An 18,167-nucleotide genomic window follows, 5' to 3' on the forward strand; every position below is an offset into this window, starting at 1 on the left:
CTGAAGAAAAAATGACTAAATTAGAATTTTTGTTGGTTTTGGCACTCTTTAGTAGCAGTTACGCTAAGGTGAGTTTTCTATAATAGTCCTATCAATTTTATTCAGAATAATAACAAGGAAAGTCAATCAATTCCAAACAAAACTTCAATTTATAAAAGGAAATGAACCATCAGGATTGATGGTAATGAATAATAATCTAAATTACATAATTAGGTATATTTGACCAAAACGTGAGGGTATATAAAATGCAAAAATTAAATGCAGCACTAAATAATATTAAAAAATGGTTAAGTTCTTTGCTTTAGTTAGTATTTTAGGTGCTATTGGTGGTTGTGTTGGGTTTACTGATGTAAGTAAAGTATATGTAAGTAAAATACCTATTAACACTCTACGGGGGATTACCATATTACACCATTACCATATCCTTAGTTTAGGGTTACATTCGAAATTTCTAAAAGTCTACAATATCTAAATATTATTTTTTCCACATCATCAATATCCTACAATGAAATCTCACACTTAAAAATATTTTCAAGTTTATAGCAACTTTTTTCTTCAAGCTTATAGCAACTTTTTTCCTCTAAAGAAACACCCCCATTTTTTCATATGACATTTTTATCTATAAACATATACGCCAGGGCAGTTAGCAAAAATAGGCGAAATTTTTGCAATCAAGCTGATTTTTTCACAGATGATAGTACTCATTAACAGTACTCTGTAAAAAAAAGTTACACCTCCTAGAGCGCTTGCTTTCTCCGCCATGTTGAATTAAAGATGGCGTCTGATCCTATTCTTTAAAAAAATCGTAACTTTCTTATTTATTAACCGATTTTCGTCAAGTAAAAATCATTACCTTTGTTTTGGACTAAAGAATGAAATAAAAATATAAAACTATTTTGACAGGTTGTTTTTCTGTCAAAAATAAAAAAAAGAGAAAATAATAAAAGAAATCGACTTGCTTTTCGTCAATTTTTTTTTTGAACCGTACTTCGTAGCAAAAAAGGTTAAAGAATATGCGCTCTTTTGTTCTGATTTTGAAACAGTCCTTGAGTTTATGATAGGTTGAGTAGTGCGGGAGATGTAGTGTATAGTGTATCCTTAAGGATACAAACAAAAATAAACTTATACAGGATGTAAAAATACTTTATTTTTTGTTCGATTGACATAAAATAAAAACAGTTGCCTTTGGTTTTAGGTTAAACATATGAATTAAAAAAAACATTAAAAATAAATAAAAAACAGAAAAAATTGTTATTCTTAATAATAGATAATAATAAACACTGAAATTCTTTTTATTCCAGCAGAAAAGTATAGATTCAACTTTTAATAGCTTTTAACTACATATACATAATAATAACTTTTTCACATTTGTATTTACACGTCACAATCATCTATTTCCATTTCTTCATAATCATTGCATTTTTTACGCAAAATATTGCATTTCCGATTATAAGAAGCACAAACACAGTTTGCTGTGCAAAGATCTTTGCATTTGCAAAAAAATTGCCATTAAGTGTTCGGGCCCTGGAGGTTTGGTGTAAGTCACTGGGAAAAGCTCATTGCCACTGGCAAACCATCCCCACTCAAGTGGATCTAACTCGTTTCCTCTCCAGCTTTGTACCTGTAAATATACTCTAAAAACGTGTTGATTACTGGAGTCTTCTGTGGGAGGAAGATTTGCCAAATCAAAATTAGATCCCAAACTCTTCCTCCTTAATATGGAGTTTGTTTGAGGTAAATCGGTTAAAAAATAAGAAAGTTACAGTATTTAAAAAAATATTGTGTCGGCCATCTTTAATTACACATTGTCGAAAAAGCAAGCCTCCTAGAAGGTGTAACTTCTTTTACAGAGTACAATTACTTGTAACAGAATATTATTTAATTCATTTTTATTTATTATTTCTCCATGATCTTCATCAATATTAATCTTCTTTTTATATTTACAGTCTTTAATAACTGTTCGTGTTGGAATTTTTCTTTTAAATTTATAGTCAATAGCTGTTCAATAACTGGTCTGGTATATTTGGAAAATGTATAGAAAATAAATCCTTAACAGATTGTAGACTTTTTCCTCCATAATACTACCAAACTATTTTTTTTTATTTAGTTGTGTTATTCATATTTTCAAATTATATTTAACACGTATGCAGTCAATATTTGTGTCAATTTTTTATTTCATATTTTTGGCAACAAGACAGTCAATTTGTCATTAAAAGATTGAATTTGAAGGTGCCATGTTTGTTATTCTAATCAGGACCGTATAATTTTTTTGATTAATTTTGTATTTTTGTATCTCTCACAACCTAAGAATGAATTCGTATAAATCATTCAAAGTAAACAAATTGTCTCATTTTAAGTACTTCTTTAAAAAGTATCAAATAAATATTTCTGTAAAATAAAATGGGGAAAACTTATTCATCATTTTTAAAATTTGGGATTTCCTATGTCCAGATCGGCAACAGGGAGTATAACTAGTTTAGTGTATAGATAATTATGTAGAATGTAGGTTTATCAATATATTATAAGTGCATTTTTGACTATTAGTGTTATAATTGATGCATTTGTTTAGAAAATAAATTATTCAACTTATTTATTTTAACCGTTTTTTTGTAATGTAACCTTAGTTTTATTGAGCTGGATTATCGCGTCTGTACTGTATTTAAATTTTTATTAATTAAAAGCAGTAATTATTATAAAGAGATTAAAACACATGTTTGTTAAAGGTAACTCTTCCACCGGAGCTTCAGGAATATGTAGACGATTTACACAAATTGTGTCTGGATAGAAGTGGACTCACAGAAGGTAAATATATTAAAACTGTAAATACGTTATTTATAATTATTAGTGTTACATTTATTTTATTAAATTTTAGACCACCATTCAGCTTACGATATAAAACACAAGGACCAACATATGATGGTAAATATTATTTATTTAGAAAATGAAAGATAATAAAGGTATTTTTATATTTCATTTTAGTGTTACATGAAGTGCCTTATGTTGGAATCGAAATGGGTAAATATCATATAATAAATACGCACCATACTTTCATATTGACTATTTCACGACTATTTAACATGGTTTTTTCCTTAAATCGAAAAATACTTTAAACTATGCTAGATAAGTATAGAATAGATCTTAAAAAATGTTTATCTCTATCCATCCTCTTGAATTATAATGTATCATTTATTTGTTCATATTGTTACGGATTCCGTGGGTCCACTAATTTAAACTCACGATAAAATACTTAACGAATTTATTTTCTCACTTTATACACAATTACTAACTTATAACACACAACAAACTAACTATTTATAAGATTCCTTCACCAAATTGTCCGATTTTCAATTTTCACGCGGTATATTCAAATTTCAAAAACTGTCTCAGTTGTCGATGGCTCCGGCTTATATACTCTATTGACTGCTTCTCGAAATTTCCCCAATTCTCGGAAAGCGTACTTCTTCATACCAGACAATTCTATTGTCTGATTCCCTTACTTCTCGACTTGACTAAAAGATGGCGCCTGAAAAAGTCTTTTAATTTCTGGCGGATACGTTGCGGTTGTGCAGGCAACCAGTAATATATTTTTAATTTCTGGCGGATAGGCCATTTTTCTTGACAATATTAATATTATTTAATCTCATTTTAGATGAAACCGGATGGCACAATTGATTACGATTTTATAGAAGCACAAGCTTATCCAGAAGTCAAAGATTTATTGATGGCTGCAATAAATAAATGTCGACAAATTGACGGTAAATTTTGATTTTCATATATTATTACAAACTACACCGGGCTTTTCACGCAATCCTTTAATTAAACTTATTTTGTGTGTGTAAATTATTTAACAAAGTAGAAGTATTTTCAAGAAATTATTTGCTAGGCTCTCATCAGACATGTTAATAATAAAACTCTGCTGTCTAGATATTACACCGGGCGTTTTTGAAAGGAGCTCACATCTATAACTATTTTAATTTACAGTATGTATCAGTTTGTATCAGTATGTATCAGTATGTATCAGTATGTATCAGTATGTATCAGTATGTATCAGTATGTATCAGTATGTATCAGTATGTATCAGTATGTATCAGTATGTATCAGTATGTATCAGTATGTATCAGTATGTATCAGTATGTATCAGTATGTATCAGTATGTATCAGTATGTATCAGTATGTATCAGTATGTATCAGTATGTATCAGTATGTATCAGTATGTATCAGTATGTATCAGTATGTATCAGTATGTATCAGTATGTATCAGTATGTATCAGTATGTATCAGTATGTATCAATATGTATCAGTATGTATCAGTATATATCAGTATGTATCAGTATGTATCAGTATGTATCAGTATATATCAGTATATATCAGTATGTATCAGTAGATAATAAAGCGAAATTTGGTATATTAGTATATGACATAAATCGGAATTCAATTGGCTTCGGTCACATCCTGTTTCACCGGAAATGACTAGGTACCTACAACTTTTGATTTTTAAATGGCACTTTCGGTATTTTCTTCCTTTATTTGATAGAAAATGGCATCATTTGTCAACTTTTTACATTCTCAATTAAAAAAATAGCATTTTAAATCTCAAGTTAGAATGTGTTAATTAATAAATTGACCGTCCAATGTTTTCGTCTCTTTTCCTGGCCGGTTAAAAAATATCCAAATCGTATTTCTATTAATAACTGTTTTTTTTTTAAATAGAACGAGAGTACCTCATTAGCATGTTTGGAAAAAGAATTTTTCACAAATAATCTGGTACCACATACTTGGTACATCGAGCCAAATTTTCGTTACATTTATGGCCGTGGCACTCTAGATTGAAATTCCATATGCTATTTTTTTAATTTAAAATACAAAAAGTTGAAAAATTATATGTCATGCTATTCAGAATGTAATTTTCTATCGAACATAGTAAAAAAGTACCGACAAAAATACCATTTAAAAATAAAAAGATTAAAAAAATTTCTGGTGAAGCAGGAATTGAACGAAACTAACTGAAATACGTCAATAAAACCTCATTTATGTCATATACCAAAATACCAAAATTCGTTTTTTATCTGAAAGAATAAAATAATTATAGGGGTGAACCACTTTTGGAAAACACCCTGTATTGCTTTTCTTCTATTTGTAATAATTTATAAAGATACTAATATAATTTATTCAACTTATGTTTTAGCTGGCGCCGATTTATGTGAAAAATCGTACAATTTCAATTATTGCCTTCATCTTGCTGATCCTGAGGTAATATCTACATTTTACTAATCTAAATTATTTCAAACTTATTTTTTTTAGAACTGGTTCTTGGTGTAATGTTGGAATCACTGTATATCGGATTGTAAAATGTATACCTAAATACTATTACTACATTAATAATATTTTAGTTATATTTAATATATATACCTAGTAATCTCGTATATTTTCAATATAATAGTTAAATAAAGAGCATCCCAAAAATCATTTAATGACATTTAATTTTATGTTACCTACTGAAATTGATATGATAATAGATTTGTAGTTTTTAACTTAAACTGCCATTATTATTTGAAACCATTTTAGTAGGATATAATGGTCAGTTGAGCTAAAAGATAAAAAATGTCTTAAAGCCCTAGAAATCATAACTAAGAATATAACAATGATTTGAATATTCTTCTTCATATTGAAGAAAAGAAAAACGTTGACTCCTGTATATTAGGGAAAAAAGATCACAGAATTTTATTCTACGGAGACTTAAGATCATTAGCTATTACAAGAAGAAATTGGGCTGCCTTTAGAAGAAGTCGTCCCTGAAGATTAGGAGGTCTGGTTTCAAATGGATGGCTGTCCTGCAAACAATTCCCTTAAAATTTATTTCATAATGAGTGAAAATCAACACTAACTAATTTAATTTAAAAAAAATATTGAAAACAATTTAAATTATTTCTCACAACTAGTCTGTGTTGCCTCCTCGAGCCTCAATGCAAACTGTGAGACGACGTGGCATACACTCAATTAAGTTGTCCAGAAGGTGTTAAGAAATGGCTTCCCATGTTTCGCGCATATCAGCGGCCACCACACTTCCTCAAAAAATTCGCGAACCGCTAAAGTGCGATGGGGAGGATCATTATCGTCCATGTAAAAAAATCATCCTCCACTCCCCCTCGAAATGGACGCATAATATGCTCTAAAACGTCTCTAAGATATGAGGCATCTGTCATTGTGCCATCAATAAAAACAAAAGGAGTTCGAGATCCGTGCATTATACCTGCCCATACCATAATGCCTCCCCCTTGAAACGGGACACGGGGTTGAGTTGCATTCAAGAGTGCTCGTATTCCAGATGCTCTCCAGACCAAAGTTCGTCGCGAGTCTGACATTAGGCCTTGCAGTATTATTCTTGTTTCATCATTAAACATGACGAAATTCCAGTTAGGTCCATTTGCTCTCATCTCCTTAGCTTATTGTAGTCGCGTAATTTTGTGCTGTAAATTAAGCCTCGGAACACGTAGTTACATGTAATCCTCTGTCATGGAGTCTTCTTGCTATGGTCTTTCTTGAAATATTTACTCCTTCAAGGCGAGCCAACTCATTTTTAATAGCAGTACTAGAAAGCAGGGGATTGCGTCGTGCAATTAGGGATATATGACGGTCTTGCACAGCAGTAGTAACTCTCTTTCTACCTCTTCCAGGCCGGTCTGTAACCTCGTTTGTCTCCATGATTTTTTTAATATTCGCGAAACATCGCTTTGGTTAACTCCTCAAAATCAATATGCGAAATAATGTTTCTAGGCATTTTAAGGCCAAAACAATGGTGAAATTTCTTCTGAAACCCAAGAGACCACAAATCGAAATGTGCAAGAATTTGTAATAATATTGGGTCTGAACGATAAACATTGTTTACCATATCCATTTTAATAAAAAAATGTTTATTACAGATTATCAAAGCTATGTGTAAAAAAAGATCCTTTAAATTCCTTTCCGTATATTTTTAAACGATATATACAATAATTTTGGCCATGTGTGTATACTTTTAGTTGGCTTTAGAATATTTAGGATTACATATATGTAGGTATTAATCTCGCCGAATGCCAGCAACAATGCTAACATTTTTCGTATCTTACAAATACAAATCAATAATAATGAATAATCCTACTTAAATCCTGACCCGTTATCGCTCATATAACAAGTACAAACAAATACATTTTTAAATGAGAGAACCTAATGTTTAAAGAAAAGCCGCTTATCGTAATGATAAAAAAGATAAAATTGCTCGACATCGTTTAGACCTCAGTGTTTTAGTGAAATTAGAAATGATTAGGTATAGTTTTATCTATTTCATTAGAGATCTGTTGTGGTGTTCCTAACTAGAAGATATCTAAATAGTGCCATAGGATTAAATAATACTCTGAATAAACATGGCAACGCAAGGCGTTGTTGTGGTAAGTCGTTGATATTTCTGTTTAAATCTGTTTAATTTCTAGCTTGATTATTCATAGTTGATTACTCATCTTTCATTAATAATATCTACGATAAAGGGATTTTTTTGATACGTTATATATATACAGGGTGAGTCTTAAATAAGTGCAAATATTTTTGGTGGTAGAATATTTAGACCCCAGAAACACGTTTCGATGTTTTTTTCCCAAAAAATTGAAAATTTGCAATTTTTGAAAAGAAATTTGGATTTTAATTTCCAGTTAAAAGGCATAATATCTTCAGAATATAGCAACATAGGTAGTAGATTAAATTTGCAAAAATAAAACCCAGAAACAGAAAAGATCCAGTGGTTCTCAAAGTTCTCAAAAAGGGAAAAAAATATTTTTTTAAATTTTCAGAGTAAAATATCTCGGTTATTTTGGACTTATTTGAAAAACGCTAAAGAGAAAATATGTTTCTTTTATTGAAATCTACCAGATTTGCACTTATTTAAGACTCACCCTGTATATACGTCGTCATAATTTATGCAGGGTGTCCCAGAAATATAGAGAATAATAGAATAATAAAAAGTGCAAGTATTTTAAGAGGTGGTAGATCTCGATAAAAGAAACATATTTTATCTTTATCGTTTTTCAATTAGTCCAAAATAACGGAGTTATTTTACTTTGAAAATTAAAAAAAAATGATTTTTTGCTATTGCTGGATTTTCTTTTTTGTAAATTTAATCTAATACCTATGTTGCCATATTATCAAGAAATTATGTTTTTAACTAAAAACTAAAAAAAAATTCAAAACATTTTTCAAAAAAATTCGAATTTTCAAAAAAAAAAAAATCGCGAAAAAAACTCAGGCGTGTTTCTGGGGTTGAACTATACTACCAGTTAAACTACTTGCACTTGTTTCTGGGACATCCTGTATAATTAAATATAAATTATGACGATATCTTAGCAATGATATCTGATAATATTATTTTTTTATCAAATCATTTTTAAAATATCAGATCATTCGGTAATAAATCAATTGAGTTTAACTTTATACCTATTTGGATTTGGCGATAGCATTTTTACTAGTGCCAGAGAACATCTTAATCTTCTCAAAGCACATCTTGACATTTCTAAAGTTTCTGTAAATATTTTTCATTTGTTTTTCTATCTTTCCAACTTTCGACAACCAAATATAATACTTTTGGACACCAATCGCCAAATGCCTTGCCTTTTTGACAAACATTTTAAATATAAATAAAAAAAAATAATTCTTGGTGATACAAGAGACAGGAGATTGATATGGAAGGAGCATTCTGAATATGTACGTTGTTAGCACTTCTCAACACTGCTGTATGTGGACAACAATCGCACACACTATAGGTGTTCCAGGCGTATCAAATAATTCGACATTTTGCAAAAAGACTAGGCATATTATAAAACGCTGGCGTTTTAAACAAGAAACGTAAAAAAAGGACATTTTACTAAAAACGTGTCTGTTTCAATCGCTTTGCAAAATGGCTAATCGGAATTAGGCAAATTAAACAATGATAATATTTGCTGGACATTTCTGCAAAAAGACTGCTCGTTTTCAGTCAATCTTCAAAATGCCTAGTGAAGACTAATCAGATTGCACAAAACATATTACGCGGGATTGGTACCTATATCTAACCTAAATTTATCCAAGGATATTTTTTGAACCTCTATTTCAAAATTAGGAAATAATGGCACAAAATAGTGATGATTCTGATAATGAAAGTGTGGTCAAGGACAATTATAATAAAGAACTAAATTCATTTTATTCTAAAAGATAGCAAATTTTCACAAAGAAGCCGCCTTGGACACAGAATCGAATTATTAGAGTATAATTAAATAAGTATTAATATTATATATTTAATATATTTTGTTAATACAAAACAACGATAACAAACGACAAACATAAATGTAACATAATTGTTACTTTTAATTATAATTGTAATTTATGAAATATGATTCAAGTTGTTTATATATATGTTATAGCAAAGCTACCACCTGAATCACCAGCGCGAAATTTAAATTCCAGTTAGTGAGCACGGTCCCGAATATGTCCATGGTTGGCAACAATGATTTTAAAAATCACGCCCTCGATTACGTAACTAAAAGTTTAATTGATATGAAATATATATTTTCATGTTTCTCTTAATTTTCTCTAAAACGGTATGGAAATTTGGAAAAGTATAAACGCGATTAACCATTTTGGAATGAGCAAAAATGTTTATGAAGAATGTGTTTTTCTCAAAATGTCAATAATAGAAATGTTTTTCCTCTTGTAAACAATCCGGGGACATACTGTATAGTTGCAGAGGCGGAGGCTGGAGTTTCTACACACAGGGAACCGCAGTGTATAAGAAACAATATTTTAAAAGTTTGTTTGTATTCAAAACAATCGTAACATTTCCAGTTAATCCTGTACTGAAATTGAAATGCCAACAACTTTGAAAACCATTCTAAGAACATCGCTTCACAAGAAGAACATCACATCACAATATCTTCACTGGTTGTCGTTGATGACTCCTGGTGGGCCGATCTCACAAGTGAATGGGTTTTCTATGGTTTAGTAAGCATAATTTATATATAAAGAGTGTATTTGTTAAAACTTGGTTAAAATATAAAATGCAACTTATGTCAAACACGACTAAATACATCGAAGTGGTGAGAAGTTTTTTTCTGTTTCATGCTGACTAACAACAGAGTTTCAACATCATTAGTAATGAGATTAAGAGGAGATGTACGATTGCAGAAGAAACCACAATTAAGCCTAAGAGGATCTGGACAGTAGATTGTTGAGAGCCTCGTGTTTCCAGTTTTCCTGTACGGATCTAAATGTTGGATGTTATTGCAGACAGATGGGATAAAATAATTCACTAGAAATGTCATGTATTTAAAAAATAGTGAACTATAAAAAAAAAACTATCAGAATGAGCAATATATATTAAGATTCAAATAATATGATATGATAATATGTTATCAGATGATAATAAATGCATTGTATTTAGTGTAATCAATTTATTTTTTATCTAATTTACAGTGATATGGAACTCCTATTGTAAGCGAAAATAAAAATTACATTATTATTGATAATACACTTTACAATAATCGTTATGTCATAATTATGAATAGTTTAAAAATATATAAAAACCACAAATACGTCTTTTAGGACATTACGTAAATCAAATGTTATTATAATATTGTTATTATAGTTATTATAAAAATTACATTATTATATTGATAATATATAAAAATTACATTATTATTGATCACATACTTTTAAATAATCGTTACATCATAATTCATCAATATCATCTTAGTCAACCATTTCCAAATATGCTGTAGGCTGTAGCCTCCCTCACATATCTAGATACTCTCTTTGCAGTAGGCCCATTATTGTCTATTATTGGCAAGTTATCCAAGTTGGCGAGTTATCCATGCGGGCCCAATTTATCCCTGCTAATTACCTAATATCATGGTCCCATCTCAGGTTTGGTCTTCCTCTAGGTCTCTTAATTCTTCGTGGGTACCATGCTGTAATTTCTGTGGTCCATCTGCTGTCCCTCCTTCTTGCCAGGTGTCCTGTAGACTGCCACTTGAGGGATTACAGTGAGGATGACATCTATTACTCTGAGGATGACATCTATTACCTGGGTCGTATCCACTCCAATATATTAAGCATTGTCATCGGAAAATCCTCGAAATTTCGTCTTTCATTGATCTCAAGGTAGCCTTAGATTCCCTTAACCATCATGCATTATTGCCGAACAATACCAACTAAAATCACTAATATCATCAAGCAGCATATTGATATATAGCTGCTTCCAGTACATCGACGGTCTAAAGTTATCAAACATACAGGCTTGAAGAATGAAAACATTTTGGCATCAAATGGTACTGTGATTTGTTTACGCACATTTACTATTTTTATTCACTCTGATATCTCAACTATTAGTGAAAATATAGGGTTTCAAGGAAAATAGAGATATTTATCTATATCTTTTTTGAAACCCTGTTTTTACCAATGCCCACGTTCAAAAAAATCTTCTAATTTTAGGGTGACTACATCTGGGCTAAGCAAATAAACAATGGCGAGTTTGACATACCAATCGGTGGCAAAGTGACTGCCATAGAATCGAGCAGAGTGAAAATAATCGACGATGATGGCAATCAGGTTTACGTTGCCAATGCCCAAGTGCTCAAAATCATGCACGTCACATCTGAAAAAGGCGTTGATGATATGATTAACCTGGGAGATCTGCAAGAATACGCTATACTCCGCAACTTACACAAACGCTACAAAGAAAAGAAAATCTACGTATGTATAGAACTTAATACACACACAGCAAAATATACTTTATTTAGTATAAGTTTTTTTCAGTTATACTTACAGTTTACGATCATTTACAATGTCCGAAAAATACAATTAAAATCATGTATTCATAGAGAAAACCTATTAATTATTTTATAAAACAATCAACTTTTTTTCCAACCAAAATTTATGTTGACGGATGATAATTAAAAATGACATTATTCGTAAATTTTGAAGTATAACTAGTGGAAAAAGTTAAAATTTGATATCTTTTTCTACTAATTAACGCTTCATTCGGCCCTCGAAATTAATGGAATGTTTACTATAAATGTTACAATAAATTAGTGGTTCTAATTAGTGTAGAAATTTGTTCCTCTAATTTCAATATGCGCATTTAGAACATCAAAATTAGTGGTAGTAATTTTCAATTAGTAAAAAAAACAACAAACTTTTGACTTTTCCACTAATTATACTTCAAAATTTGCTAGTAATGTTCTTTTGGCCATTGACCATGCGTCAAGATAAATTGTGGTTTGAAATCAAAAATTGATTGTTCTATATGCTAATTATTAGGCTTTCTCTGTGGATACAATTGACTACCGCAAGCTGTTGCTAGGCTATTCTATTAATTTTAATTTTATTTTTTAGACATTGCGGATGATCGTAAACTTGTTTTGTTGCTAAAAAATGTTTTAAGTATAAAGTATAATTGAAAACACTAATATATTCCACTAATTTCGAGGTTCTGAATGAAGCTTAAAGCTCCCAATTAGTAGAATAAATTAGTGGTTTTAATTAGCGTAGAAGTTTGTTCCTCTAATTTGAATGTAAGCATTTAGAACGTCAAAATTAGTGGTAGGAATTTTCAATTAGTGAAAAAAGTTAACAAACTTTTAACTTTTCCACTAACTATACTTCAAAATTTGCGACAAATGTCATTTCGACCTTTGATTATTATCTGTCAAGACAAAATTTTGTTAGACATCAAAAGTTGCTTGTTTTATAAGCTAAATATTAGGCTTTCTCTATGAATACAACTGACTACTGGAAGCTGTTGCTAGTATATTCTATTAATTTTAATTATGTTTTGTGAATAATTGTAAACTAAAAAGTATAAAGTGTAATTGAAACCACTAATTTATTCTAATTATTAAATTGTTTTCTATACCACCAATATTTATTTTTTAGACATATACGGGAACTATGTTGGTGGCCATAAATCCATACGAATTTTTGCCGATTTACACCAATTCACTGATTAATGATTACCGAGGAAAAAAGTTTGAAGAACTTCCGCCTCACATTTTTGCAGTGGGAGATAATAGTTATAATGATATGAAGAAAACAAAAACAGATCAGTGCATAGTAATAAGGTATATAAGTATATTGTTTTCACAGCTTTGTATCATTCTTGCTTAACACATTCACAAAAAACTAGTTGCTAAAAATTATAATTAATAATTAGATTATACTACCAGTGATGTTATTAATACTAGTGACAGTAGTTATATGTGAAGCATACTGTAAATGTTCAATCAAAACCTATTCGATCAGCACCACTTTTTATTAACATAAAATTTAAATAAAAAAAAATAATACAAAAATACAATGTTATCTATTATTTTAGTGGCGAATCTGGAGCTGGTAAAACAGAAAGCACAAAATTAATATTGCAGTATTTGGCTTCAACTAGCGGTCAACATTCTTGGATAGAACAACAAATTTTAGAAGCTAATCCAATATTGGAGGCTTTTGGTAATGCTAAAACTGTGAGAAATGATAATTCTTCAAGGTTTGGAAAATATATTAATATAGACTTCAACTTAAATGGTAAGAAAGCAACTCTTTTTTTTATTTGTTTGTGCAATTCTCAAATTTAATTTTCTGTAGGAGCCATTGAAGGTGCCAAAATTGAACAGTATTTGTTGGAGAAGAGTAGAATAGTATCTCAAAATGATGGAGAAAGAAACTACCATATATTTTATAGTATGTTAGCCGGTTTACCTAAAGAAGAAAAGAAAAGACTAGATTTAGGAGAACCAGATGCCTATGAATATTTAAAAGGTACATTTGAACAGTTAATTTTTTCCTAGTTTGGGTACACAAATTACATAGCTAAATGAAAAAACAGAATAGTCAAATTCAAATTTATCTGATTCGATAACAATCCGTATTGTTATAACAATTATTATTTCCATATATTGCAAACTATTACCTAATACCATACGATGAAAAAAAAACGGCGTCAAAGACTGCTGGGTGATGACAATCAATGATAATTTTAACGAGGTCAAGCCCTAGACGTCATTACTAGGCCCGTACTCCGTGCCAGTTGGCCTTAAGAAGGTTGTCATTTATTTTATATTGAGTATTAGTTTTATAGGTAGGTATTGAGTTTTTGATTAAGAATGATTTTTAAATGAGGTAAAGTTTAAAATTCGAGAAAAAGTAAATTTTTTGAAATAGATTTGTATATTTTGAAACGTTATGCGATAGTTAATTAGCACTAAAAGCGATCAACTCAGTAACCATCAATTCAAAGTTGGTGAAAGAATGCCTAGAGAAGCTGAACAAATTAGGCAAAGAAAAGAAAGTCTTCCTACTCTGGGTGCCAACTCACAAAAGGATAGAAGACAATGAAAAAGTAAACGATCTAGCTAGAAAAGGAGCGGACACTCTACTAACTGTACCAGCACCGTTCTGCTTCTCAAGTGGCAACCAACTTAAACCGGAACTCAAGAACCTGGAAGACTCCAACCGTAACCTGGAATGATTACGGTCCAACAGTTTAAGACGCTCGGCTCGAAGAAATTTCTCAGAACTTACAACCGAAGAACAACCTTTGGATTGCCACGGAGTATTTAACAGGACACTGTCTCTTCAACGAACACTTCAGTAGATGGAAGTTAAGAAACAACGGCGAAGGCAGATTCTGTAGGGAAAATTGGGAAACCCCAGAACACCTTATCACTGAGTGTAGCGAGACGACAACCATTCATGCCATAAACTTTGGTACAACTGATATTGGAAATGGAGAACTGGCCGATGTGAATCCGTCTTAGATACTGGCTTTTCTCAAAGCCCTGAGACTTTATCATGAGCTATCATTCTTAATAACTGAAGAAGCGTTTTTTTGTAAAAAAATTACCAAAAAACGGGTTCCAAATTTAGTCAATTTTAGGATTTATTGTACGTACACCAAAAATATATTTTGAGATTGATTTTTAACATTTAATTTTATAATATTGTTATCACAGGTAGGTAGCTAATATTATATTTATAAAAGCACCAAAATCTAAAATATAATTATGTTAGCTTCTTAGAGCACTGACGACCAGGTCGCAGCAACCCGCCAACGGTCAAACCTTTAAATCAAATGATAAAAAAAATAAATCAAGCGGTTGCAGCTTGGTCGGTATACCATAGATAGATATATAAATTCCTAGAGGTAGATCTTGGCCTGATTCACTGCGACCTTCTCAGATCTATTGTGTGGTCCTGTTCTGATCCTTAGGTTACATTCTTCAGTCCTATCCTTTTCACAAAATTTAGCAACTTTGAGACTGAACCCTCCATGTAGCTCCCTGGCAATGGCTTATCATTGCCTATTACCGATAATCGCACATTTGCCAGGCTATCGCACCGACATCAAAAAATCTCTCTTGTTTGCACCACTTGTCTATGTGATTGTTTAGGGATGTCTGCATTCTTTCTGATGTCATACCAGCAAACTTGCCTCTGACCACAATTACAATGTCGTCTGCATATCCTAGGCAATAAAAGCCTCGTGTGGAAGCTCGTTGAGGAGGTTATCTACCAAGATTGCCCAAAGTAGGGGAGATAACACTCTTCCCTGAGGAAAACCTCCACCCGCTACTGCTTTGATAGTAGCTTGCCCCAGGGTGGAAGTCACTATCCTGTTCTCTAAGGTGGCCTTTATTCATCGACATACCACCGCAGGTGTACCTATTTTACTCATTTTATTTACTAATGGGTCGGTAGTAGCATTATTGAATGCTCCTTCAATATCTAAAAAACGGCCATTGCTATTTCTTTGTCTTCTATCGACTTTGAAATAAGCCTGTTTAAGTCATCCAACGCAGCATCCGTGGATTTACCTAGTTGGTATGCGTATTGACGATTGCTTGCCTTCAGCACTTTGTCCTATAATTACCTATCCAAGAGCCTCTCTAGCTTTTTCAGTAGGAAGGAGGACAGGTTTATCGGTCTATATGATTGTGGTGTAAAATCCGATACCTTGCCTACCTTAGGAAGATATATGACTTTTGCCATCTTTCTGGTATGACTCTCCATGCTAGCTTTGAGAATATTACATATGTGTAATTGGTTGGTAACTTCGGTGGTAATTTTCTAATCCACCTTGGTATACCATACATAGTAATGCCATTAAATCAAGCACTGGTCGCTGCGACCTAGTCGTCAGTGCGTTTAAGCCTTTAATGGCATTATATTTACACCGTAAATTTGCATATCTATTGCAGGTGGGAGAACATTGACATGTGCTGGTCGGAATGAAGCCAAAGAATTCTCCGATATCGCTGGAGCACTGAAGGTTCTCAATTTTACAGAAAAACAAACATCGGATATTTTTACATTGCTATCGGCCATTTTACATTTAGGAAATTTAAAATTCAAGTCGGGGTCGTCATCGCACTCTGAAAGTTCGGAAATAGGTGATCAGTCTCTTAATGAGAAGATTGCTCGACTTTTAGGGGTAGCAAAAGCTGACCTTGCGGAAGCTCTCACCAAAAAGACCATATATGCTCATGGAGATACGGTAAGAATATTATATCTAGTTCTATGAGAAGTTCAAGAAATTAGTTTAAATTCTGAATTAAGTTAAAAAAGTAGTACTAGGAATATTTCTCAAAATAAATTAAATATTAAATAGGTAACTCTCTAATAGAGTTGTGAAGACCATGGAAGTCCGAAATTCTTTTAGTTTCAATCTAACAGTTTATCGTACCATTGAGATACCATTACATAACCATTAGGGTTAAAGTAAAAATCTTCACTTTTTCTTAATAACCTATTTATTTTTTTTAGATTGTTTCTACCATGTCCAAACAGCAAGCCACAGAATCACGAAATGCTTTTTCAAAGGCAATTTACGGAAAAATATTTATTTTGTTGGTGGACAAAATAAACGAAGCCATTCACAAAACCAAAATTCCACACAAAAAATCAATCGGTGTGTTAGATATCTTTGGATTTGAAAACTTTCAAGTGAACAGCTTCGAACAGCTATGCATCAACTACGCAAACGAAAACTTGCAACAATTCTTCGTCCAACATATATTTAAACTTGAACAGGAATACTACACGAAAGAAGGTATTAATTGGTCAAAGATCGAATTCGTCGATAACCAGGACGTGCTGGACATGATTGGACTGAAACCGATGAATATATTTTCTCTGATCGATGAAGAAACCAAGTTTCCAAAAGGAACGGATTTTTCAATGTTAACGAAACTTCATGGACGTCATGGAACATTAAAATTTTATTTGAAACCTAAATCTGATATGACACCTGAATTCGGAGTTCAACATTTTGCTGGTGCTGTATTTTATCAAGTTTCTGGTGAGAGGAATTCTAAAGAAAAATACTTTGATATCTTTACACCGTTGGAATATTAATATACAGAGTGATCCGAACTGTATTCCGGAAACTTCGGTAGCATTCTCTGCAGATAAAAATAAGTAAAAACGTTCGTATAAATGAATGTTTTAAATTGCTTGGCTTTGGAGATACAGGGTGTAGAAGTTTCATTTTTTTTCGAAATAATTTGTAAAGTAACGTTAATATCTGGATGAAAATTCGTGTCTGGGAGTTTTTTGAGACATGAGAAATTTGATTCTGATGTCAATATGACACCTATTTGTAGGGGGCGCCACTTATATGTATTTTAACTGTTTTGAAGATTAATAATTTTTCGTCCGTACCTGTATAAAAGTACTGAGTGAAAAAATATACATTTCCGTGATTTTTACGTACAAAATGTCTCTTGGTAAAAATCGCTACGAGCAACTGTTCTTAAGACATTTAGAATGGAAGTAGTCAATACATGTCATTATTGACAAAAATAAACATGTTGAGTAGATAGTTATTTGACTGAAATGGAACTTTTTACTTTTTTAAATTAATCAAAAATTTTTCTTAAAAAAATGACGATAAAACAATAATTTCTGTTGAACTTTTGACGCAAAATTATTTCAAATTTACGATTTTAGTCTAATAACTATTTAATCAACATGTTTAATTTATGTCAATGATGACAGGTATTGATAATTTCAATTCCAAATATCCCTAGAACCATTACTTGTAGTGATTTTTATCAAGAGACCTTTTTTACGTAAAAAACGTCGTAAATGTATGTTTTTATACTCGGTAGTTTTATACAGGT

The 18,167-nt window shown here is 31.4% G+C and overlaps 2 protein-coding genes across 2 annotated transcripts in view; both read left to right on the top strand.

Moving 5' to 3' along the window:
* Positions 1-5,345, top strand: LOC115876357 (general odorant-binding protein 83a-like). The gene is made up of 7 exons (XM_030892097.1): positions 1-68; positions 2,724-2,802; positions 2,873-2,919; positions 2,980-3,015; positions 3,650-3,755; positions 5,186-5,250; positions 5,302-5,345. The coding sequence occupies exons 1-7, from the start codon at positions 12-14 to the stop codon at positions 5,317-5,319; spliced, it is 408 nt and encodes a 135-aa protein (XP_030747957.1). The 5' UTR covers positions 1-11; the 3' UTR covers positions 5,320-5,345.
* Positions 5,346-7,269: 1,924 nt separating this feature from the next.
* The window catches only part of LOC115876356 (myosin-VIIa-like), a 34,329-nt gene continuing 23,431 nt past the window's right edge, over positions 7,270-18,167 (top strand). Inside the window, exons 1-7 of the mRNA XM_030892096.1 lie at positions 7,270-7,424; positions 11,488-11,748; positions 12,931-13,115; positions 13,370-13,572; positions 13,633-13,806; positions 16,245-16,540; positions 16,810-17,344. Coding sequence (XP_030747956.1) covers positions 7,401-7,424; positions 11,488-11,748; positions 12,931-13,115; positions 13,370-13,572; positions 13,633-13,806; positions 16,245-16,540; positions 16,810-17,344 — 1,678 coding nt within the window. The 5' untranslated portion in view covers positions 7,270-7,400. The remainder of the gene's footprint in view (positions 7,425-11,487; positions 11,749-12,930; positions 13,116-13,369; positions 13,573-13,632; positions 13,807-16,244; positions 16,541-16,809; positions 17,345-18,167) is intronic.

Source organism: Sitophilus oryzae, unplaced genomic scaffold, assembly GCF_002938485.1.
Source record: "Sitophilus oryzae breed Bouriz unplaced genomic scaffold, Soryzae_2.0 scaffold_1432_pilon_pilon, whole genome shotgun sequence".
In the NCBI taxonomy this organism is placed as follows: Eukaryota; Metazoa; Arthropoda; class Insecta; order Coleoptera; family Curculionidae; genus Sitophilus; species Sitophilus oryzae.

What these genes read in the sequence shown, in the direction of transcription:
- LOC115876357 (XM_030892097.1), top strand. Translation starts at nt 12, where the DNA reads ATGACTAAATTAGAATTTTTGTTGGTTTTGGCACTCTTTAGTAGCAGT. An exon ending in TTAGTAGCAGTTACGCTAAG is followed by an intron (nt 69 to 2,723) that starts GTGAGTTTTCTA and finishes TGTTTGTTAAAG; the next exon opens with GTAACTCTTCCACCGGAGCT. An exon ending in TAAATGTCGACAAATTGACG is followed by an intron (nt 3,756 to 5,185) that starts GTAAATTTTGAT and finishes CTTATGTTTTAG; the next exon opens with CTGGCGCCGATTTATGTGAA.